The 25,198-nt window shown below is 42.7% G+C and overlaps 1 protein-coding gene across 4 annotated transcripts in view; it reads left to right on the forward strand.

Annotated features, from left to right (window-relative positions):
* Positions 1-14,872: 14,872 nt before the first annotated feature.
* Positions 14,873-25,198, forward strand: part of clstn1 (calsyntenin 1) — a 37,197-nt gene continuing 26,871 nt past the window's right edge. For 2 of the 4 annotated variants that reach the window (XM_082517979.1, XM_082517978.1), the window contains exon 1: positions 14,874-15,181. In XM_082517979.1, coding sequence (XP_082374105.1) covers positions 15,100-15,181 — 82 coding nt within the window. In that variant the 5' untranslated portion in view covers positions 14,874-15,099. Of the gene's footprint in view, positions 15,182-25,198 lie in introns of all 4 variants that reach the window. The other 2 variants (XM_082517977.1, XM_082517980.1) reach the window with 2 other exon arrangements.

The following is a 25,198-nucleotide window of genomic DNA, read 5'->3' on the forward strand; positions in this document are numbered from 1 at the left end:
TGGCTACCTCCTTCACCTCATCTGGGGGCTCACTGAGGCAAGCTCGTGACTATAGGTGAGGGTAGAGATACAGGATGATTGTTATTCCTGCCGCTTCACAGTTGGCTGCAAAATGCCCAGTGTGAGCTGGAGGTCACCCAACACATTGAAGCCAACAGAAGCACTTCATCAAAAAGAAGCAGAAACAAGTTCCTCAGCAACTAAAGTGGATCCTCCAAAGGATGTGATTGAATGCCTTTTCAAAGGCCACATAACAGACATAGACTGGTTGGGAAAACTTCCATGCACCTTTAAATCCTTGAGAGGACAAAGACCTGGTCCAGCGTTCCATGACCAGGACAAAAACCACATCATTCCTCTTGAATCCGAAGTTTGACTAACAGACGGACTCTGCTCTTCAGTACCCTGGCGTACCCCATTTGAGGACTGTGATCACCTTAAAGTTGGAAGCCAGTCACTGGTCTCACTTCTTAAAAGGCAGACTACCACACCAGGCACTGTGCCAGACTTTTATGTGTCAGCCAAGACACTCCAACAACATCCAGAGAATTGAGAAACTCGTGCTGCATCTCATTCCCCCCCGGGGACCCTGCCAACAAGGAGTTGTTTAACTACCTCACTGACCCCTGCCCCAATAATGGGCTCGTCCTCAGACTCTGCTTCCTGTATGAAAGGCCTCAGACTTGTCATTCCACGAAATGGAACTACTACCCCTACTGAGTTGCCAAAGAGTTTGCCAGAATCATTTTAAGGCTGAAAGAGTATCTTGCTCATTCGCCCCACCAAATTCCTCACACGCCCGTTTATGCTTCAGCTACTTCGAAGAGTCACGCTCCAATGGCTTGTTGGTACCTGCCAACTGCCTCCAGAGTCTCACAAGCAAACCAAACCTGACAGAACTCCTTTTTCAGCAACTTCACCTCCAGTGTTCACCACCTGATTTAGGGTTTACTGGCACAAAAAGCACCAACTACCTTGCAGCCACATCTTCATGCAGCCCCCTCGGCAATGGAGATGAAGAACATGGTCCACTCAGATTAAACGCCGGCAGCCTTTCTGGAATGCAATCGACGCGTTGCTGAAGGTGGGAATTGAGGACCTCCGTCGATTTCTAGCACACTTTCACCACATGGCTGGTGATGATCAGTTGACAACTCGCTCCTCTTTTCACCTGAATGTCCAAGACATAGACAAGCAATACAACTACAAAATCACTGATTGATCTGCAACCTGTGGTTTCCTTACGAACACCTTTATGCTCAAACATCATTATAGACAATCAGTGACAGAAGTCCAATAACACATTGGACAGGCTCTTCCTCTCATTCACACACCTCCAGATCTCGCTGTTGTTCCCGCACCAGAACAGTGGAATCCCCAGCAGGGTCACCTGCAAGCACAACACCCAGGTACTCCAACAAAGCTGGGTACTCTGAACTTTCAGTTGACACATGAGTTCAAAGGCTCCTGAGGACCGATTCCCAGACCCTAAGGTACAGGGAAACAATCCGATTGTTCACTGGAGAAAACCCCCAATGTGCAGTCAGAGAACCGAAGCAGATACAAGTATACCCACCCCCACTCAACTGTCTCTCACAAGGGACAGTGACATATTGGAACAGAGTCCAACCCCTCACAAAGATACACAGACATATGCTCTATATACTGTATTTTTGTCTCAATGAGTGTCTGCTTGTCACTGGGAATGTGGCTGTTTGCTTTTCTGTGTGTGTGTGTGTGTGTGTGTGTCCTTGTGGGTTTGGTAATAGAGCTCCAGTGAGAACCGTGACAGTCTGTTTACACTGGTGTCTCAGAGAACTGGGCTGGTGCTCTAAAATATACCTCATGTGGGTGTAAACACATCCAAGGCTTTCTACGAACCGACATCTTTTCACAGGAATCGCTTCTCATCGAGAGGCTTGTGTCACCATCTCCACAGAGAACTAAGTGGATCTGACCAAATAATATAATTCACTGATAGCTATAACTCAGGGGGTGTGTGCTCTCAGGGGCGTTGCAGGTAGCGTGAGCTCCCATTTATCTCAATCTGAGCTCCGACAGTACAAATATACGCCAGCACCAGGAGCGTGCAGTGTTTAATGAGATCGTGTGAGGCTGTTGTTAGTGCAAGGAGAGATGCTGGATTATTGATGCCTCTAAGGTCCTTTGCTGGGCTCATTTCTGGCTGTCTTTTCAGGGTAGAGGTGTGCTTACTCACCTCCAGTTTCAGTGACAGCCCGGTATGAATTACCTTCCTCATTCCCCCCTGCTGACACTGCAGCTAGCGGCCAGCAGCGACGCATTTTAATATGGAGACAAGACAGGGAGACGCACATGAGGGAGAAGCGAGTGGGAGAGAAAGGACAAGACGAATTTGGTGCATGTGCGTTTGGGTTGCTATGAGTGATTTTGTGTTTTGGAAGAAGAAGAGCCGCGAAGATAAAGGGAGAGGCGGTGGCACAGACGAGAAGAAGGAAAGGAGATGAGAGGCGAGATGAGTCCTAGTGAGCTGAAAATCAATAATTAAAAGGTCACACGAAATGAGAAAGTGAAGGTCCTTTCACTAAATAATCCTCTCAACACACAGCTGCCAAAATCTGCTGCTTCCTCATCCCATCAGGTCTCTGGGAGTGCTGACACCAATGTACCCAGGGCTTTATTCATGCAAAATATATATCCTGCTCTACCAACACACACACACGCATATGTGTAGTGTACATACACAAAGAATGAGTCCTGAATTGGCCGGTGATGTGTGGTTATTGCTGAATAATATACTGTTGTGTGCCTCTAACACTTGACTCATGCATTATGTTAAACACACGCTGGTATTCACTTAGTGCATGCCAAAGGAGCATTTGAAAAAGCACTTGGTGACGGTGCAGAAAAAAAATGTTCCCTTTTAACAGGAAAAAATCTCAGAACTAGGCTTAACCGGTTGGGCTGGGAAGTGTGGGGGGGGTAGTAAGGCAAAGGAAGAGCATGAACTAGTGGAACATGCCGATCGGGAAATGTGGCACTTTAGATCCAGAAACAGCTGCAGAAATGTAGAAGGAGAGAAAGTATCGAGGGGGAAAAGGGGTCAAACCTTGGGGAGAGAGAGGACACAAAGTTAATGACATGCAGTAGTGATGATGGGTGAAAGAGAGCTCAGTGGGAGCATTCCTGGGCCTATAGCAGCATGGCTAGGAGACTAATCGTATCCAATACACCCAAACTGAGCTGGTTTCACGGGAAAGTAGAGGAGCCTGATAGCTGATGGCTCCGCCTCTCGTTGTCCAAAGGGCTTTACTGCAATGTCACCATGAGGTCATTAAGATATGACTGCGCTTGATCTTTCAGGACTTATTATATGAACAGAATATTTAATATCTGCCCTATAAATCCAGGTGATCCAGTCAGCCTGAATCAAAGTGACCTCGGTTTGATAACGTAGACAGAGCTTTCTCACCTAAGCCCGGCCACTCTCCTTTTGAATGCTTAAGTCCTTGTCTGGTCTTTCTATTTGCTTGCCGCACTGAGATTTGGAATAATCAAAGAAATTCAATCACCTTGTGCAATGTGTCGCATTGAGGCACCCAGAGCAATCAGTAAGTGCATCACTGGCCGTTCAACTTGGACAAGAGACAGACTTTTGTAGAGAAAAGGCCAAGCTCAACAAAATCTATAATGAACGAACCCAATTAACAAAATGGATGCATTAGAAGCAGCTTTCCACCTTCCTGAGCATCACGCAGTGCTGATGCGTCCATTCTGACAATCTTAGCCGTGGACTTTGTTGCAGAGTCTAAAGGACATCTTAAAACATGAGCCTGGGGATCATGTGTCACACTGTGTTAAAGCTCAGAGTCATTTCCAGTAGCTCTAACTGTTTGGGTTTTTTTTAGCTGGTGGGGGCATGAACTGACTTTGAGTGTGACCTGGGAATACTTCAATTGCTCCCCTTCTGCAGCGCTGACCCGGTCAGTTAATAATCGCTGATCTGAGTTAATGGCAGACTAACTACATAATTATGTGCAGTCTGGGAGCAGGACACAAACACTATAACATAATGGGACCTCAGTCAAGCTGACTGCACAGACCCTGATATGTCCTTTGCTCTAATGTCTTAACACCAGCTTTACATGTGTTGAGGGACATGAGGGTGAACTAAGTAACTAAATACCACAGGAGGGGATCAAATAAGATAAGATAAGATAAGATAGAACTTTATTAATCCCTCGGGTGGGTTCCTCTGGGAAATTCGACTTCCAAAAAGCACAGCAACGACCGAAGTTACAGTTACAGAATTGTTTTATATATATATATATATATATATATATATATATATATATACACACACACACACACACACACACACACATATATAAATACAGAGACAAATATAAATAAAATATACAAAGGGGATAAATAGAATAAATAGGAATAAAAAATAAAAATACAAGTGAATTGCACATTTCAAGTATTGAGTCTATTGCACTGTTGACTATTTACAAAAAGTACTGCACAAGGTATTGTACAGTGAGGTGAAGAGGCACTACAGCTTAGTTGTTCCCCCCTCCTTTGTCCTCCTGTTTCCCCTCCCTCTCCCCTCCAGAGAGGAGTTAAACAGTTTGATGGCGTGTGGGACAAAGGAGTTTTTAAGTCTGTTAGTTCTTGTCTTGGGGAGAAGCAACCTGTCACTGAACAGACTCTTCTGATTGTTTATGGCCGTGTGCAGAGGATGCCCAGCATTGTTCATAATGTCCATCAGTTTCTTTAATGTCCTTTTCTCTGCCACTGTCACCAGAGTGTCCAGCTTCATGCCGACCACAGAGCTAGCCTTCCTGATCAGTTTCTCCAGCCTGGATGAGTCCCTTCCCCAAATATTGTTTGGGGAAGAGATTAAGAGAACAAATTACTGTCATTACAGCCCACAAGACTTACAATTTCAAAGGGGGGAATATTTCTGCTCTTTAATTTAATTAAATTGATCTTCATCTTTATGATCTTATGTAAACACCTGAAATGAAGCTTAACTTTGAGTACTGAACCTTCCTTTTGTATTCTTTTCAAATCTCTAAACTTACTTGAATTCATTGGATTTAGCAGATTTCTTTCTTTTTTGGTTTTTTACAGCTTCTGGGTCAGCATGCTCCCGACTACACTGCTCAGCCAGAAATCATGGAGCACACCACACACTGGCTCTGATCCATTTCTAACCTCCACTTTAATATAACCCACTCACCATATGGGCCTCCTTCAAGGGTAATGATGGAGAAGACTGCTCACTTCCCCCTGTCTGGACAGCAGATTTTCCTATATACAAAAACAGGGACAGAGATTTTAATCACAGACATGTCTCAACTTGGGGGTTGTTAAAATGGGTTAACATAGGTCTGTGTTATTAGCTTTATCCGGTGTGTGGGTGGACACATTTGTGTGTGTTTTGTGTGAGTGTGTGTCAAGTGTTATGTTTGTTAGCTAAAATAGGAGAAGCCTGTCAAAACTTTATCACCCTCACGTGTCTTTTTCCAAACATTTATGTTTTAAGTGGATGATATTTTAAAAAACTGAACAGGCTGAGGATCATTCATGTTAACTTTATTAGTGGCGCTGTTGGAATCAGACTTTTGAACACAACTTTTAGAGCTTGAGGTATATCCAAAGTTTTGGTCCTAGAGTTTCTTCTTCTTCATTCAGCTGATCCCAGTGGATCATCTGTGTGTCGCCCTATCCCTATTATCCTCTTCAGTCATACCAACCCTGTGCATGTCCTCCTTGAACCTTCTCTTTTGTCTTCCTCTTATCCTCCTGCCTGGTTCCTCCATCTTCAACATCCTCTGCTCCATCTATTTCCTAAGCTTCCTCTGCACATGTCAAAACCACCTCAGCCTTGCCTCTCCAACTTTGTCTCTAACCCACCCAACCTGAGATGTCCCACTCACATACGAATATCACGTCCATCCTGCTGGTCACTCCCACTCAACACTTCCACTTCCAGCTCTGCTTCCTATCCGTTTGATACAGACACAATCTTCATTAGTCTTTTTGTGACAAAGAGGCACCATCTTAAATAGGGAGTGGCTGTTAATAGACTTTTTGTTTGTTCGTTTGTTAGTTTTAAGCTGAAGACTGTTATATACTAAAATCTAGTGTATAGGAGTCTGTTTGCACTATTTGACTGTTCTGAACTAACCTTTTTCAATTATTTATTAAAGGTTGTGCATTAAAGATGGGCAGAGCTAACTTTTGTTTCTGGACTCAATATTTTAAAACCTCATTGTTAACTTTTTGGCCTGTAAAATGTTTTTTTCTTTGTAGCCAGAAGCCTGTTGAAGTTAAGGGTCTGGCTGCTGGGCTGCAGTCAGCAGACACTTTGGGTCCTTGTCTAGCTTAGCATTAGCATACTGTCTGTGCAGGTGCTTGTAAACAGCCAAAGTGGTGTTAGCAGCATAATGCTGTTTTGCACTTGTCCTGGATACAGTTTCCACTTTACCATCACCTTCTCATCCTTTCTGAGCCTCTAATTTTCTCCTCTTGCACAGGAACTGAAATCAGCTGATTGTAGCACAAGTGTAAGCGGAATCAATAAGCGTATCAATGGGCAAGAAACTGGTCACAAAGTGATGTGTGGTGGTGCATCGAAAACTACCTTGCAAATGTTTTGGTCGCTTGCAGATTGCCACAGTGACTGGTAATTTCTATGGAAGGTGGTGATTTGTTTGCAAACTCAGACACTCAGCAATTTCGAGGAACCACTTGCCAATGAACTGGGGCATACACATTTTACCCTAGCAACTGCCAGAAGGCCTCTAGGCCTGTGTGACTGAGGCCTAAGGTGACCGACTTGCCTCAAGTGGCCAGAAGCTGCAGTGTTTTTATCTCATTTACTCAGTAACAGAGGTGGGACCAAGTCATTGTTTTGCAAGTCTCAAGTAAGTCTCAAGTCTTTATCCTCAAGTCTCAAGTCAAGTCTCAAGTAATGTCAGGCAAGTCAGAGTCGAGTCTCAAGTCACTGGTGTAAAAGTCCGAGTCAAGTCACAAGTCTGAAACTTTGAATTTCAAGTCCTTTCAAGTCTTTAAAAAAAAAAAAAACGAAAAAATAATGTTGCAGTTATATGCTAAATGTAAATATTAGACCATGTAATTTTAAAATCTGTGTTTTTCTCAACACATGACAAAATAGTGAACTTAGAAAATATACACAAATTGTGAAATTGCACCTCTTTAAAATGCAGCTCAATTAAACCTAGCTCCAAGAATAATTTTCACCGACAGTTCTGAGATAAGCTGCATGTTATTCTTGGATGCGGTTGTAGGACCAGCTTTAAAATCGCATGACAAAAATATCATACACATTAAAAAAAACTGTATCACCAACGTAGCCTGTACAACATTTGCTAGTTAGATGAAGTCAGCTATCTCATTGTAGCATATTTATATGCATATTTATAATCATACGGTTCTTGGAGTGAGTGCATACACTCATGAAGTTTAGTAACTTCAGGTCACTGCAACAAGCCCAGGTACAGTTTACCGACGGATGGGTGCAGGACCTTGAAATGCACCGTGTAGAACGAAAGACCATCGTACGTATCATAAGTTTACCAGTCTCACAAATTGTCGTCATAAATACACATTCGTTAACCGTTTATTAATAGGACCTTTGAGCTCAACGGTAATTAATTAGTAGTGGAAATAATTTCTGTTACCCATCACAGAAATGTAGCAGTGACAATAATACTGTATGCTGTAATCGTACTGGGCAATTAGTGATACAAAAAACCTGTTTTATCCTGTGAATAAAAGTATATGTTTTTGTCAATGTACCATAATAACAGAAGCGAAACGCAATATTGTGTCAGGACAATTCACTATTTATGCACAATAAATAAAGGAGCATAGCGCGACCATTTCTGTTCAGCACCAGACTTGCTTGTAACCTATATCACTAATTATGTTATGAAAATGACGTATTAACTACTAAAAAACACTGACCTTTGTGTAAATGCTTGGAGCAGACTAACCTGTGAGCTGGAGTGTTCTGGGACGTTATATTTGGTCTTAATGGCTGCAATCCAGTCGCGTCTTTGTTACTTCAGAAACATGGCTCGAACAATTTCTCTTCAACGACATAATCCGATAACAACCGATCTCTTTACCCGTCGGCTTCCCGTGGCTGTCATGCGACCGGCTATTGCAGTTAATAATACAACGGCTTCTTGTGTTTCTTTTTATCGCTGTGTAACTGATTTTAATTGAAAGCCTGCGTGCGCTAGTACCGCTTGCCACGAGTTCCCAGAATCCTTTGCGGTTCTACCCGTGAATGACGTCACATTTTCAATCTCTATAATATGCATGTTAAATTTTATATTTGGGGTAAAATATCAAGTCTTTTCAAGTAAACCGGTTCAAGTCCAATTCAAGTCCCAAGTCATTGGTGTAAAAGTCCAAGTCAAGTCACAAGTCTTAGAACATTTTTTCAAGTCAAGTCTAAAGTCATAAAATTAATGACTCGAGTCTGACTCGAGTCCAAGTCATGTGACTCGAGTCCACACCTCTGCTCAGTAAATCTAGCAAATTGTTTCTTTTACTTATCTACTTTATGGTTTATTTCAATTGTCAGCTATTATTCCAGCAGCTGTTTTAATGCTTTAATCATTTCTACTCTAATTTATGAAATTATCAGTGTGAACCATTTTTTCCATCACTTATCATCAGCGTTTAAACTTCTCCCCTCGATTTCCACTTTTCATGCACTGCCACAGCGCACACTGTTGGATCAAATCCTGCTTTATATTTGCTGAGCAGGTGCTCTGCTCTTATAAGTCAAGTTCTGAGTACCACCTTGGCATTTTTAGTGTCTGTGGTTGGAAATCGCTGGTACTTCATTTACATCTGAACACTCCAACTTTGTCCGGCATGTCTGTATTCATCAGCTGCCATCCCCAGGCTCCTAATATTCAGCGCTTAAAATGAAAGACTCTGGGGAGTCAAGAGACCTTGCATATCACAAATGACTGATTGGAGTTGGGGTGACAGCCATGTTAGTGCCCCCTCCCTAAACTCTCCAAGGCAATAAAGCCAAGGAGGTGAGAGTTTCACACCAGCTTGACCCCCTATGAACAGTCTCCATGGCGTGTCAGAGGTGACCTTCTGTAGGGTTCAGGGGTGAAGGTCCTAAAACAATAATATAACAATCATTGCACCCGCCCCCTTCTGAGCAACCTGATGCCCATCTGGAATCCACCACATATTAACACAAAGATGGCTAAGAATTATGTTTAAGCTCTGCCTTCAAAATGAAATCAAACACATGTGATGTCTGGTACCAGCGTTAACCTAAAATGCAGCTCTCATGAATATTCCTGAACGTGCTGAGTGAAAGTTTAATCTGCAAGATCCTTGAACCCTGTTGAGTGGACCACAGTGCTCTGTTAGGTTATCACGCCTCCATCTGCTACATTCCCACTCACTCCGTGTCTTTAATCAGTAACAATGAGACCTGAGGCACCGCTAAAACTGCAATAGCACAGAGGGACAAAGTGCTTGATCAGGTTTTGATCAGTGTGCATATTACTCCACATATATCACCCCTAAAATAAACTGGGCAGCTGGAATTCTGCGGAAAATGAAAACAAAAAGAGAAATGCACAGATTTCTGTGTCTCATCACGTCGGCTCCGTGCACTGACAGGATTTGTATTGGCTCCTGATTAATGACGGTGGGACTGTTTAAAAAATAAAAATAAAAGGACCACTGACAGTGCATTTTCAGGCCATTTGTAGACAGAGTTTGTACACATTAAGGAAGAGCATATGTTTAATAAATGACCACAAGTGACAGCCCAAGGCAGCAAGATAAATGAGAGCTTCTTAAGTGGAGAGGAATCAGTCACCACGGGTATGTTTTAAACGTTCCCTGTGGGAAATGTTTGAATTAGATGGCAAAGGCAGCTTAAAGGTGCACAGCTTAGGTTCTTTGTGTGATTTGTTGCCGGGCTCCTGCACGTATAGCCATCGGCTTTAAAATTTCCTTTGGAAGAACTTGATATTGTCCCGAATTTCTAAAGTGAGATTTAATTTCTCCCCAGCTGAGGGTTTTTTAAAAACTGCAGTCATGAGCAAAGTCAAGGAGACACCCGTACCGAAGCAGAAAAAAAAAAGCCTCGGTTTATAGAAAATGAATCTTTCAATGAAAATGTTCTCAGAAAATTGAGGATTACAAATGGATGAGGCGACACAAATTCAGCATGCGTGGGATACATTTTGATCTTCAGATATAGAAAGAGAATGTGACTTTAAATTTTTTTAAAAATGGAGGGAAATTGGCATGAAAAACTTTAATCCACTAAAATAACTTTGCTGAGCTTTGTTTTCCTGGGGCCAATTAAATCCTGGGACGAATATGCTGCTCCTTTGTGAAAGAAATACTAACAAAAACAAATAATTTGGTCTGTACACATCATTAATATAAATTCCCATCTAGGAAGTCATTACTTAATGTTTCTGTTGTGCCAAACAATCACCTTCTGAATAATTATTCTCGGTAAAGCCGGTGCCTGTTATCAAAAAAGTAGGACAGATAACAGAAGTCCAAATTCTCCTGGGAGGAAAAGCCAAAACTTTGTGATCTTTAATGACACAAGCCGCAGTCTAGACATGAAACAGGAAACAGAATATTGAGAAGCCGTAGTCTTTAATGGTCACGGCCACTTTGATTCCCATGGTAGCAGTCGAGTCTTTTTCATGCTCTGTTTGCTGCCAGCCGCCCACCATGATTGCAGCCCACAGTAACGTCTCTGATGGTGCGATTCCTACGGTCAGTGACTAAACACGTTCAACCCCTGCTGTCCATGCTGTGTGTGCAGCGCGGGCAGAAGGATGGCAACTGAGGTGGAAAGGTTTTTAAAGAATGTGAGCATCCATGAGGCATTCATGACCTTCAACCATGATAGCCTTGTAATGTATCTAAACTCCAAATCCTTGCCTGGAAGATGAAGAAGTGTGGTCGCTCTCTGTGATGGATAGCTATTTCATATTCTATTTCATGCTGAGGAGCTCGGCAGTGGAGGGGAAAAAACTGTTGATGTCTTCTTTTTTCTTCTTCTTTTCGTTTCTGACCAAGAAACGAGAGGGAAGCGGCAAATTCTTACATTTTAGAAGCTAGAAACTCTTCTTAGCCTTGATTCTTCCACACAGCCTGAATTCTTTTAGCCAAGCTTTCTTGTCATTTAATAGATAATACTTCTCCAGGCTTCTACTGAAACCATTTCTGATGAGGCTTCAGTAAACAGGCTCAGATTTCTGTCAGGTAGTGTGTCAGGTGTTTGCACGATTTTTCCCTTTTTGTTAAGGAACCTGACTTTTAAATGCTGTTCATCGGATGTAGATTAGTTTGTATGGCTGCCACTTCTTTTGTCCTCCAATTATCCAGTTTCCTTAATTTTTTTAAGGACACAGTAAACACTGTATTGAGATATGCTGAGTTTTTAGCTAATAGTTCTGTGGGACTCACCTTACTGGTTCAAAAATACAATTTCATGCCTGTCAAACTGTGTTATCTTTGGTATTTTTTCCACATTCAACGAAAGAAATTGGGGGAAAAAATTATTTGTTCTTGCCCCTAAGCATACAGTTTAAAATCAGTACTTTGCTCAATTGTCTGTTGTGTGTAAACACAACACTGTTTCATCTCCCGAGTTATGTTTTTTTTTAATGATTTGCACTTCAGGGTTGAGTGTGTTAGCAAACAAACAAGGTCTGGACTGAAAATGAGGAAAACGGTTGCCAACATTCAAAGAACAATATGAAAGATCTTCACCTGGAAGTTGTTGCTCAGGTTTGGTGCTTGGAAGCAACATTTAAAGCAATCAAGGGTGGCTCAAGACTTTTGCACAACACTGTACAAAATCCAAAATGTCATATGTTATTGCAGCTTCCCTTTGTTGATCTATCATATTCCAGTCATTCATTTTCTCCCTCTTATCCAAATCAAACTGGCGGGTGGGCTGGAGCATATTCCAGCTCTCATAGGATAAAAGTCAGGGTACACAAAGAGACAGACAACCATTCACACCTACGGCTACTTTAAAATCACCAATTAACCTGACATGCATATCTTTAGACTGTGGTGGTGATGGGTGGGGGTTGGGTCAGTCTGCATGCAGGCAAATTTGCCCAACACACCCCTGCTGCCCCATAATATACTCCATCACAATCATCTCTCGTGACTTCTCTGTTGACTTACACTGATTTCTTGCAAATAATCCGAAGTCACTGTTGAGTCACTGTTTTTTTTTTAATGCTCGTCTTCATTGCCATAGCTTGACTCACCTTCATTGTTTAGAAATAACAAAGGACAGATATCCTGAAACCTTTTTTCCCCAAAACACTGCTTGGACTAAGCAAAAAATCCGTTACCTACCAACACTCATGTGTGGATATTAGTGAGGCTGACAGGTACAGCTCTGCTTATGGAGCCAAACCACTGCTCCAAATGAGACAGACTACTAAGTTACTCTTAGTAAGAATGCATTCGTAGCAGACATTAAACTATCAGCAGTTGTGAAAACCCCTGAAGAGCACAGTGTTTCTCTCACAGTGGGTAAAATGCTCCTGAGGAAGTTGCACCTACCTGAGCTTTTGTTGTTGTCTCACACCTATTCACTAAGCCCTCCTATTGACTGTCATTGTATCCTAAAGAAATGATAATGGCCACTCTGTCTTTCTTCCAGAGTGGCGGGGATCTGTGAGAGAAGCCTTGTGTGCGTGCATGTGTGTGCATGTGTGTGTGGTGCTGGGTGTCCACTTTCTCTCGTTCACTTCATGTGTTGCCAAACTGGAAACAAACAGGCATTGTGCTCCAGTTCTGCGGCGGTGGCCCTGAAGTTCCTGTTTATGGACCCATCACTTAATTGTGGCCTCACACAACTATGCCCATTATCTGCTGTTTCCCTGTGAATACTGTAGCCAGTGCGGCTTTGCTGAGGTCTAATGGAGGGCCTCTATCCTTCCAACATCTATATATGATTTGTTTGGGACAGTTTTTGAAGTAAAAATCAACAGATATGTAACAAGATTCCTTGCTTCACAGCGAGAGTTTGCATCATGGGCTGCTGACCTTTTCTTTCTGATTTCCCAAGTAAAATAATTGAAGCTACATGTGTCTGAATTTGCATGAGCAGCAGCCGTAGCAAAGTTCTCAGTGTGATGCAAATTTAGCGATGCAGACGCATCTGAAGTAATTCTTTGATTGCTTCGCATCCTCCTCTCCTTAGGGGTGCTATCTATATCTGAGGGTGTTGATTAGATAGCAGTCTCCACCCACATTTGCAATTCAAGGAATTGCTATTCTCACATTGCTATGCGCACCGCCGTGTGGTTGTTCCGCAGGGTGAAGACTGTAGTTAACTCATAAATGATCAATATGCCATACAAGCCTCTTTCACAGAGAGTGAGCTTTCTGAATGTCCCTCTGTGGAATAGAGACGGGGTGAAATGCATGGATGTACTTTTGATTTACAATTCCCATCTTGCCTGTCAGGACTAAAGGATTAAAAACAGCTTTTTAAGCTTCGCACATAAACAGTTTCATACATTTTGTCACATTCTGGTACAGACGTCTTGTTGAAATATCAATTTTTACCACGTCTGGATTATCCATCCAGGGCCTTAACGCATCGGGCACTTATGTGTTTAATCTACTCTCTGCCAGCAATGTTCTCTGTCCTGTCCAGTGGAATCCTTTGAGATAACTGAGGGAACTGAGATCTGCAGCTAGTGATGACAGCCTGCGTGACCATGGGCCAAACACAAATTTGCAAGTAAACTGGAAATTTGTCAAGCTGCCCTTTGTTGGCCCCTATGTTTCATGTGTTAAGTACTCTGTTCAAATCAGCCATGCACTTTAAATCATGGCGACCACTTAGAGCCTGCTATCCCCACAGATCCCCACATAGCACCGGAAAGCATCTGACCCTGGACCTCAGTCTTAGTTTAGCCGCCCGTGCTAAACTAGCTGCACGCTCCCACAATAACAGTATTGACGTCACTGACCATCATTGGACACGTGCTGCCTTCAGGTGCTCATTTTAAACTCAGATTTTGGATATTTGGAGAGCTGACATAGAATGGATAGAGGTGGAAAGAAGAGACAAAATAAATAAATAGATAAATAAAACAGATAAAATGCAACCCAGTAGGCTTCATTAAACATCTAACAGTATTAATTTGATCCTAGTGCATGTGAGTTATGGTTATTTAAGCAACTGGCCTAATATGGATGTTTTCTGATACTTAAATATGGATGCATTTAAAATGTACGATGTGCCATGCATTCCGGCGCTTCTCATACATGAATGTGTTTACCTGCTATGGGGACTGATAAACTAATATTTCCTTTCCCTACACACAGCTTTACATTTGATTGGCACCCAGAACACTCGATTCAATATTTAAACTAAACTTTAACACATAACTATAAGTAATCTTCCCTGTAACAGCGCAGCATTTATTTTACTTCAGGTTTGGTACTTCTCCCCCAAATGTAAAAATTAGACAGATGCTGTGACAGATGCGGTTTTCCTAATAGATAATATTGAATTTTGCTCTCATACGATAAAGTTAATTAAATACAGTTTTATTTAGGCTGTCCTTCTTCGTTTAATATCGGGAATCCCAGCTTCATTGATACATTTGATACGTACGAGTCTGTTTTGATACATTTAACATTACATTAGGTGAAACAATCTCAATACACGCCTCCTTTTTGTATTTACACTGTGACTAGGTGGTTGCTTAATACACAAACGGTGTCACCCATGAGTAAGATTTAGGTCTGTGTGTATTTTGGTACATCCGGACAGGTCTGGGAATTCTTTCCGACAGTCCTTGAACGCCTCGAGCTGCAAAACTGCGAGAGAAGCGGTGATTGAAGAGGATAGCAGAGCGGCGGTGGCGACGACGACGGCCATCTTAGAGCTACCGTGGTAACCGACACACTCATCTCCTGGATTTAATTTTTCATGTGAGACAAACACTCCGCCTGACTGACGAAGGGAAGAGGAAGAAGAAGACGGCTGTTTTTAACTTCGCCGCGGTTGAACTCGAAGTCGGGATGCGGTTCCGAGGGAACAAGCAATTTGCATCCGCAGTCGGACTGGTCCTCGGACTATTATGTGCGGTGGAGGCAGCTAAAGGTAACTAAGCTGGGATTTAGATCCCGTTGTGTCTCGTGAGTGTCAGAGGCAGACAGTCTTTTATTTCATTTTATTGTTTGTTTGCGGCTGTCTGAAGCCACTTAGTCGCTCCAGGACGCTGAAGGTTACAAAGAGCGGTTAGCAGACAGGGGCTGTGCGGTCCTGAGGGGGGATGCGTGTCCAGTAACCTGCTCCGGGATTGCCAGCCCCGGAGCCGCAGCGGATGGATGTGGCGAAGTATCCCGCCGGTGGACAAGTGCATCCCGCGATGCTTTGTCCAGTGCAGCCTGAAGCAGAGGGAAATTAGCCATTATGGTCCAACTGCACTTATTCCCTGTCCTGCTTAACATTGCCTCCTTAGTGCAAGAAGTGTGCCGCTTTATGAGATAATATCGAGGCTGTGAATGACCCCCTTCTGTCATCCGCATCGATTCTATTTTTGGCATCTAGTCACTTCTTTAAACTCCTTTTTTTTATCTTTGTGTTTTGTATTATTAGGATTAAAAATCCGCTTCAGCCGCTGCATGCTTTGTAATATTGCCCGTGGCTGGCACTCCCTGTACTAATCTTGTTTTTAAATACGTTTGAGTACATCTGGATTAGGGCTAGTGGTGATATGTTTCTTTACCCCCAACCCACCCAGTTTTTTTTGTGTGTGTGTGTGTCTGTTTTATGGCCATGCTGTTAAAACCACGCAGGTTTATTTTTCCATTAGTGGGTTTAATACTTGGGGTTTGGCAACGTTGTGTTCGCACCAGGATCGAGTGGCTTGGTTGGCTGCGCATTGCAGATCCTCTTCACCCTGTCCCTGTTTCGTTGGTAGATTTAAAAATTTTATGTGGTGTGATCACGGGCTTAAAGTGGGGGGAAAACACACACACGCTCAGTAGGTCTGGGCCTACTTTTGTGCAGAAACTATGCAAGACCCGAAAGTGCATCTGCCCTCTTCTTGTGCAACGTCACCGGTGGGCATTTGCTGCAGGGCGGTCCACCTCTCCTGCTCTACAGTGGCTCCAATCTGACCACCGTCGATGCGTGATTTACACATCGTGTTTCATCGTTAAACTCCCAATCGGCACACTCCCTAGCGTGAGCTTCCTGTTTCAGGGTGTGTAGAGGCAGGTGCGACTTAATCACCGGCCATATCGGCATGCCCAGGCAGGGCTACAGAAGCCAGGGTGTGCTTTTGTCTTTGACAGTTATTGTGATGAGAATACAGGCGGTGAAATAGACACAGATTTTAAAAAATGTCTGCACAAATAAAGGGTGGGGTGGGGGGATTATTCTAGTCGTAATTCAGTTGTTTCCAGGTTAAGCAGCTGGGAATGCACCGCTTGTACAGCAGTAACTTCATTTCTTTTTCCATCCATCAAAAGAAAGAAAAGGCCTGTAGCACCTAGGCCTGGATAGTGTGGCTGCCTTTTAATGATCTACTAAAGAGCGTGCGTGAATGCATGCGTGCAAAGTGCACCTGCTGCCTTTCCTGTGCTTATCAGCGGACAATACCTGTGAACTGGGCATCTTGATGTTGGCTTATCTTTTATTAACCAAAGATTACTTGCTTGTTTGTTTGCACTCTTCCCTACAGCTTTGTTTTCATTGCTTTTTTCCCTTCTCATTACCAGCCATCTCGCAGCACATGAAGAAACCAGACAGTCCTTGGGTAGTGGTTCTTGTTCCCTTCTCTCGGTGTTAGCAAATATTAGCACTATGGAAACTGATTGAGCTGAAAAGCTTGGCACAAACAGGTGATTTGGCAAACTCTGACCCACAACTCAGACCGATAACACGGCCGTAAGACGTTAAGGATGTGTTGAAACGCTATCTTTTTGGCTCCACCTATGATCATATGATCCATCCGATTGGTGTGTGTACCAATAAAGTCAAGAGCCAAACAGACACATCACTTGTTTTTCCGAGGTCTCACCCGTGTAACTTATTTAGTTTTCTGTATACTGTGAGCAGCGGCTGTGTGTCTCCCATGCTCCAGAGTCAAAACATTAGGTCTGCTGGGATGCCTGAGTTTGTTCTGTGCACACAGGGTCAGACAAAAGAGAGGCCGGCTTGTTGGGAAGTTCCTTCATTCATCATTGAATTAAGCAATTGTAGTTGAACAAATCGGATGCCCTGCTTTGTGGGGTGCAGAGTTAACATGTGCGTTCTTCTCGCATTGCTGGGGCTTTTTCAAGTCAGAGACACCCCCCCCCCCCCTGCACGCTGCCCAAAAAAAGCTTCCTAGCCCTGCATTAGCTGCAGAAGCCCATCACCAATCAATAGTTACAGTTAAAACAATGTAAATAAACTATTTATTTAACAGCTCAGCTCTGAGGTGTCTTATGGCAACCTCATTAAAACATTCTTCAATGGTGTAATTAGCTCAATTAATTAGTTATTACGTCAACATTTTGCTCAAATTACATTACTCTTACATTTTCTACATGCTGCCGACTGTCTCAATGGAGCCCATTTCAAGCCTTCAAACTAGCAGCGATCCGGCTGACGTATGTTATCTTGCCGTGTTATGGCAAGCAGAAACTATGTGGATGCACACAGCTGACAATGACTGCATTGTTTGCCTCTTCCATGCAGCTCGAGAACCACTGTGGCGTCCTGCTATTCAGAGTCAGTCCAGAGACTTGTGTTTTTCCTTAGAAAGTATGCCAGTAAGTATGGGGTTGGGACAAAACATTGATAAAGTCATATCTCGCTGTTTGCTCTCGAGATGCAATTATCGGGTGAAAATGTCGATCTTTTAATAAAACGTGCAGCAGCGGCTCTAAACAGTTTCCCCTGATAGTTTGTCTTAGTAGAGTCACCGCTTTATGACTCCTCCTCGTGGTGCTTATCAAATGATTGATGGTAAACTGAACCGAGGCTGCAGTGAAAAAGAAATTTAAGGGGGAAAAAAGACAAATCGCACATTTAATTTCACACATTCTTGAAACTGAATGCAAATTATAATAAATATGCACAGACCACACTGCAGTGAGTTAATGCATCACTCTTGCTTTTTGCTTTGTTTTTTGTCTTTAATTATGCAAATATTGTGATGTATTGTAGGCAGTTTTGTCTCAGAGTCGCTCATTGAGGCGTTATCATGGTCTTAGCATACAGTGATATTAGTTAGATGGCATGGCAGCAGCTTAAGATCCAAAAGTGTGATGTAGCGCTGAAATTAAAACTGAGCTCACTTAATTAGCTGATACGTGTGTTGCATAAAAGATGGATTGCTTCAACATTATTTTAAGTTGTTGAAGAAGGAAGCATCTAGAAAGAACTTGTGGGAGGGGGGAACACACGTAGCTTTCCTGAAACATGATTAAAAATATGAAACGCATACCCCTTTTTTTCTTTAAACTGTTTGAATAACAAAAATACAAACCTGATTGTGACTCGCTCTGTCATTTATTCTTAATTTCCCATTCACCCATTAATCCTTTCATCAGAAAAGCATGTTTGAACTAGGTGTGAACAGCTCCACAGGGCTACAGGATGCTTTCAGTGCAATTACTGCCTTGTTTTCAGAAACTTTGCGCGCTTAATGTTTCTTTGTTATGCTGGTGCACCACTTGCTGCGAAAATGTTTTGGGTGCATGCCGTGAAAAACTGATTACATATTTAGAACATCATGTCCAAGCTGGATTTAATATTGAATGTTTCTTCTGTGGAGACTCACAAGAAGCATTACAAAAAAGTTGCCCTCTTTTGGCCTGAATAACAGTTTGCTTGCCCTGAAGGGAAGCTCCAGTCACACTCGTTACCTCTTAACATTTTTCAGTATTTATTCAGAGATTTCTCAGAGGAACAAAGGGCTTTTATTGGCTAGATGTTTGGGGGGGGTCGGGATCTCGACTGATCACGTCACAGTGCGGTCACTGTTCATGGAGTTGCGCCTCAAGCCCCTGAAGAATGTGTGTATGAGTTAATCCCCTGAGAGTGCTAAGCATTTCCATTTGGTAGTTTGCCACTTAGGCCACGACAATACTGGACTCAATTTGTGTCTGTGATGACTTTCCTCTCATTGGTGCCTTCAGGAGCTGAAAGGAGTCAGTGAACTGTCAAGAATGGGTCATTCAGTTGTGAATATTAAGCCGGCCAGAATACTGGGAAGTTGTGTCGACCACCAAGAAAGGAGTCTGGAGTCAAGTCAGCCTGTGGTTGTTAACTTTTGCGTGAGATATAAAAATAACAACGTGAGAAAGTGCTTTTTCATTAATTTCCCCGCTTAAATCTGCCTTAAATCTTTTTTTTTTTTCATATCTCTTTCTGCATTTGAAACTAACACTGCAATAAACTACCCAGGTCTGCAGAGAATGTAATAAAAATATCCCCTTTCCTCATAAAAATGTCAAAAGTGAAACCGAATGCATAGAATGCCGTAAAGTAATAGCCAGTGATGATTATCCTATTGTGTTATTTCTATAAAAGTGTAATAAAAACCAGAGCGAACAGGGTTTAACTGAGTTCAGCAGCTTATCTGGCTGTTACCTCCTACCATTGCTGCCGGGCGAAGATATTAACCCGCTCAGCTATTCACATTTAGGCGTGTTCTCATTACGATTTGGTTTCCCTGAGAAGCAGGTAACCAGAGAGCACATCACCTGCCGCAGGTCGGCTACACCCGAGCATCTGGTTAGTTTCGTCTGTTTTTCTCTTGTGTTTTCACTCTCACTGGCCCCTTTTGTGCAGCTCGCACAGAGAGGTGATTGAGTTGCGTTCAAGGCCCCGCAGCTCCCCACCCCCGCTTCAGAGGACCGCCGTGTCGTCCGGGGTGTGTTCACTCTGTTGGGCGGTTGTGACTGCACGGAGGACAAACAAATGTTGTTGCCTGGCAGGGAAACTGAGAGGCTCTCCTGTGTGAGCCGAGTGTTTAAGGAGTGAAGGGGGCCTGAAGTCTGGGCTGCGTTAAGGGTCTTCGGGGTTCTGTGAACAGTCCACAGTCTGTGATGGAAGTAGCTTACGTCAACAAGCTCCAGAGCTTTTAAGGCAAGGCAAACAGAGAAGTGTGCCTGCTTTTTCACACCGTGAGCAGATTATTCTTTGATTATTTCTGGTCCACAAAAATGGACTAAATAGTTCAAGTCATTCCTTGGCTCACATTTGCAAGCATCACATACCTTAAGCTGTTTGGCCACAGCTTCTGTTTCACTGTGCTGCCTTAAATCCCTGAAGTTGTCATCTAATTTGCAACGAAGGCACACCTGTCTATGAGGCAAACTTTTCTTCTGGCTAGCACAAAATTATTGAATAATTTTACATAGTTAAAATGCATATGCTGAGGCAGGGGATATAGCTGGGGCATTCAGCATATTCTTCTGTTAGAATAATGTTTAAGTTTCTAGACTCTCCATGAAAAACCCATAAGGTCTGACTATTGCCTCAGTGCACACACTCCCTCCTTCTTTTCTCAGTGCAGCTACTCCTGCAGCTAATGGGACAAATGTGATCAACCTGGCAACAACAGGCTTTATTTAGTCTCAGACAACACACTCTGCACGCGCTGCTTGTAGACCAGGGGTCACCAACCTTTTTGAAAGTGAGAGCTACTTCTTGGGTACCGATTAATGTGAAGGGCTACCAGTTTGACACACACTTCTCAAATAACAAATTTCCTCAGTTTAACTTAATTATGTGTTATCATTAATAATTAATGATATTCATCTATGTACGGACACTAATTATGTTAATTATTTTTCACCATAATTATAAAGAATGCAATTAGGAAACAAGGTAGGAAACATAAATATCAATATGCAACGCTTTATTTCTATATATCTCTGCAAGTATTTACATTTTGAAGTGATCACTTCTACAACATTTTCACTTACCACTAACAAATTTTAACAAATCATGCACTGTTACATACATTATTTTTGTATGTATGTAACATACAAAAAATCAACTTTCAAATTTTACCGAACTTTTCACCAAATTGGCAGCATTTTAAAGCAAATTGTCACATGTTACACTTAACAAACACATTTGTTTTTCAATAATTAAATTAAACTTTGACATGACACTGTAATGTTGCCACTGAGAACTGTTCTCAAACTCTTGACCAAGTCGGTTTATGACTTGAGTGTACTTTTCTGCAACTTTGTCAAAAGTCTCAGATGCAGAAGCATTGTCTTTCAGCACCATCTGCACAGAGGGAAAGTGCAGCACCTTTTTTCTCTGTAAATGCACAGAGAAAATGTTCATCTGGGCTTTAAATCCATTTAAAGCACTTATCATGTCAGCAACAGTCTTACCTTTGCCTTGCAGCTCACAGTTCAAATGGTTCAGTTTCCCAGTAATGTCTGTTAAAAACGCAAGGTCAAGTGTCCACTCAGTGTCCTCCAGCAGAGATGTGTCTTCCCCTTTGGATTGCATGAACTCCTTGATTTCACCCAAAAGTGACAAAAAACGAAGCAAAATCCGTCCCCTGCTGAGCCATCGGATTTCCGTATGTAGTAGCAGGTCACCATATTCAGCTGACAGCTCCTCCAATAGCACCTTGAATGTTCTGTGCTGTTTAGCTCTGGAGCGGATGCTGTTTATGATCTTCACGACGGGAGTCATGACGTGCTCGAAGCCGATCACGTTTGGGCATAACGCCTGCTGGTGAATGATGCAGTGGTAATGCATGAATTTTGGGAACTCTGTGTCACCTTTACAGTGAGCGATGAATCCCGTATGTCGGCCGATCATAGCAGGAGCCCCGTCGGTAGTCACTGATACCAGCTTTTCCAACGGTACCTTTTTCTTCGCGAAAAACTCCTTCACCGCGTTATAGATGTCAACTCCCTTCGTTGTTGTCTTTAGCGGCAGTAGTGTCAGAAGTTCTTCTTTTGTGGAGAAACCATCAAATACCATCCGGATAAAGACCATCAGCTGTGCTGTACTGCTGCTGTCGACGGACTCGTCACACTGGATGCTAAACCAACTGCACTTTGCCAGATCCTGATCCAACTGATCGGCCAAGTTCCCGGACATAGCCGACACTCTTCTAACAATTGTAGTTGCCCCCAGCTGGACATCAGAGAGAGTGGAGATTACATCGTTTCCATATTTCTCGTCTTTAAGCACAGTTTTTGCAATTATCATCATTGCTTCTTTGAAATACTCCCCGTCTAAAAATGCCTTCTTTTTCTTAATCATGAAATGTGTAGCTCTAAATGAGGCTTCGGTTGCTTTTTGAGAGTTTTTCACCGGTCTCGTGAAAAAAGACTGCTGTTTGCTCAAACCTGCCTTTAATTCGCGGGCCTTTTCCGCTCGCAGTGTGCTGCCCTTTGGGTAGTTGGCATGGTAGCTTGTGTGACACGTTCGGAAATGTCTCTCCACGTTGTGCCGCTTTGCCGTTGCCACAGTTGCCCCGCAAATGAGACACACGCATGAATCTTTCACAGTGGTAAAAAAAACTCTTCCTCCCATTCACTGTGAAAATTATGTTTTCTTCCTTTTTTCCGCCATGTTTTCCTCATCTCCTCACCTTTGCCTTTGCTGGTCTTCACGGCAACTGTTTCCGTGGAGACCAGCTAGCACTAAATATTAGATCATGATCTAATATTTAATAATAAACATTTTTTTAATATATTATCTCTAACAAATTAACGCCAATGCAATTGTGATAAAAAAAAATAGCAAGAAAAAATAAAAATAGATGCAGCTTACTGGTAAGTTGTTATGGTGAGCTATTTTTAGAACAGGCCCGCGGGCGACTCATGTGGTCCTTGCGGGCGACCTGGTGCCCGCGGGCACCGTGTTGGTGACCCCTGTTGTAGACCATTCAGCCACTTGTATTCCCTTGATTGGCCAATTTTCCTACTAAGTTTATTATATTTCTCAGTCTGGTTAATCAATCAGTGGAATGAGGCTGATTTGTGTGTGTGTGTGTGTGTGTGTGTGTGTGTGTGTGTGTGTGTGTGTGTGTTAGTTATATCATAAATAAAATTTCCATATACTTGGATGTATGTGATAGGCATGAATGAATGCTCTAATTGTTGCTGCACAAAGGGTAAGTGTTGCTCTGGTGTGACCAGCCATAGCTCTGCATTTGCATGTAATCAAACAAGATTTCAAGACTTGCAGGCTGCCGGCCTGTCAAATATAAAATCGACGAAGCAGACCTCCACTGAATGTCACAGGCCTCACGTGTGACTGCAGCATCATCATTACACAACAGGTCCTCGGAGGTTCACCGGCATTACGAGGCTTGATCTGATAATTACAGACTGATCATCTGCTGCTATCATGCAGCTACAATCTGGACAGCTGTGGCATTTTTCTCTGGTTCTTCTAGAGTAAGGACGAGTGAGCCGTGTTCTTATTGTGTTTGGTTTAATCTGTACTGTTAGGGAGGATTATACAATGAAGTGAAAACTTTTGGCAAGTGGTTTGAGATTAAGATTTTTATCCTTGTGTTTCCCTTAGGGGAAATATGTTGTGGGCTCAGAGTTGCTGCCAGAGTGTTGGTGTTGGGGAGGAGGATTCACAGTCCTGGCATAGATGGAGAACGAGTGTAAAGGCTGCCTATTGAATCTCAGGATTACCAGCACCTATTGTGACTCTAACGTTCTCGCAGGAAGTATTTCATCACGGTTAATAGGCCAAACTGTATAGGTTAGGCTTCTATAAAAGAGCAAGGCAACCATAGTCGGGACTTTGTCTTTGTGTCCAAGTGAATGGACAGCATGTAACCCAGTGCAACTCCACCACAGATTTGAGGTTTTCTGTTGTTTACTTTATTTCTTTTGAGCAGATTTGATCTCTATCTAGCTGCAGCACTTGCCAATCGTGATTTAGTATATATGAAAATTGAAACCTAAAATGCTGAAAAGGAAAACACAAATCTTCATTTCAAGTCCTCAAATGCCCCTCTGCTTCATGAGAGCTCAGTGCAGGTGGCAGAGACGCAGAGCTGATTAGTCGAAGGCATGCCACAGCACAGCTTGGCGCACACAGACAAATAGAGTACTTGATCCTGGTCCATCTGTGTCATCAGTCAGCTGTGTTTCAACTTTGCTCTCCAAAATGTTCTCGATCTCTGTAGTTCTTCCTGTCATTTGAGCATCTTTTATGCTCTGGAGGGACCAGTGAACAGATAATTTACATTATAATAAACCACTTATGCTTGCGCCCAAGCAGCAGACTTCAAAGAAGTGTAGGAATGACTACCCGGCTGTCGGGTCTCCATGTGTACTTGTCCATATCCACAACTGGTATCATGGTCACCTCTGTACAAATAGTATATTGGTTTACAAATCATCTAAGAATTGAAAGATGCTGGTTTCAATCCTGGGAAGAGACACAAGTCCCTTTGGAATTGCATCAAGAAGGGCATCTGGCTTAAAAATCTGCCAAATCAAACATGTGACTCTACCTGTTGTCGTGCCCCCCCTCACCCTTGTGAATAAGGGAGCCCGATGAAAGTAGCTCCATGCCGACCTCTACATGTACACGATCAGAATTTGGCAGGAATTTGTTTTCTCCAGGTTTCTTTGATGTCTTTATATCTCGCTCGTTGCACGACCTTGTCATTGAATGAAATAGACGCATCCCATTATAGGATTAAATGACATTGGCCTTATTTGCTGTGTAACAGGATTGCATGGCGCTGTGTGGTTGCCGGCCTGGAAGTGCATCCAGTGGCCCACCATCTGTGCACATTTAGTAATAATATCTCGATATGTGTGTTTGTCTCCAGCTTCTGACACATTCATCCCTCAGAGGCTTCTTGTATATTTTCATTTTTCCCGTGTCTATCTTTCTGTGTTTTGTGAACTTATTTGTATTCATGGTTATTGGCGGGGGGATAATGCTGCCTGAAAAGACTTTATTACACCGCAAAAGGCCAAGATTGGTTTCAAATGTCTGTGTATTTATGGCCCAGCTCTGCATATAACATTTATACTGAGTACAAAGACTTGCTTGTGTTAAAAATAGGATGGTGAATAACTAGTCCATTTTTCTCTTAATCTTTAAATATATGCATGTGTGTGCAGTGGTTAAAAATGGCTTTCCTTTTCTGTTCACCTT

Source organism: Aulonocara stuartgranti (assembly GCF_965226115.1).
Source record: "Aulonocara stuartgranti genome assembly, chromosome: 20".
NCBI classification, from domain to species: domain Eukaryota; kingdom Metazoa; phylum Chordata; class Actinopteri; order Cichliformes; family Cichlidae; genus Aulonocara; species Aulonocara stuartgranti.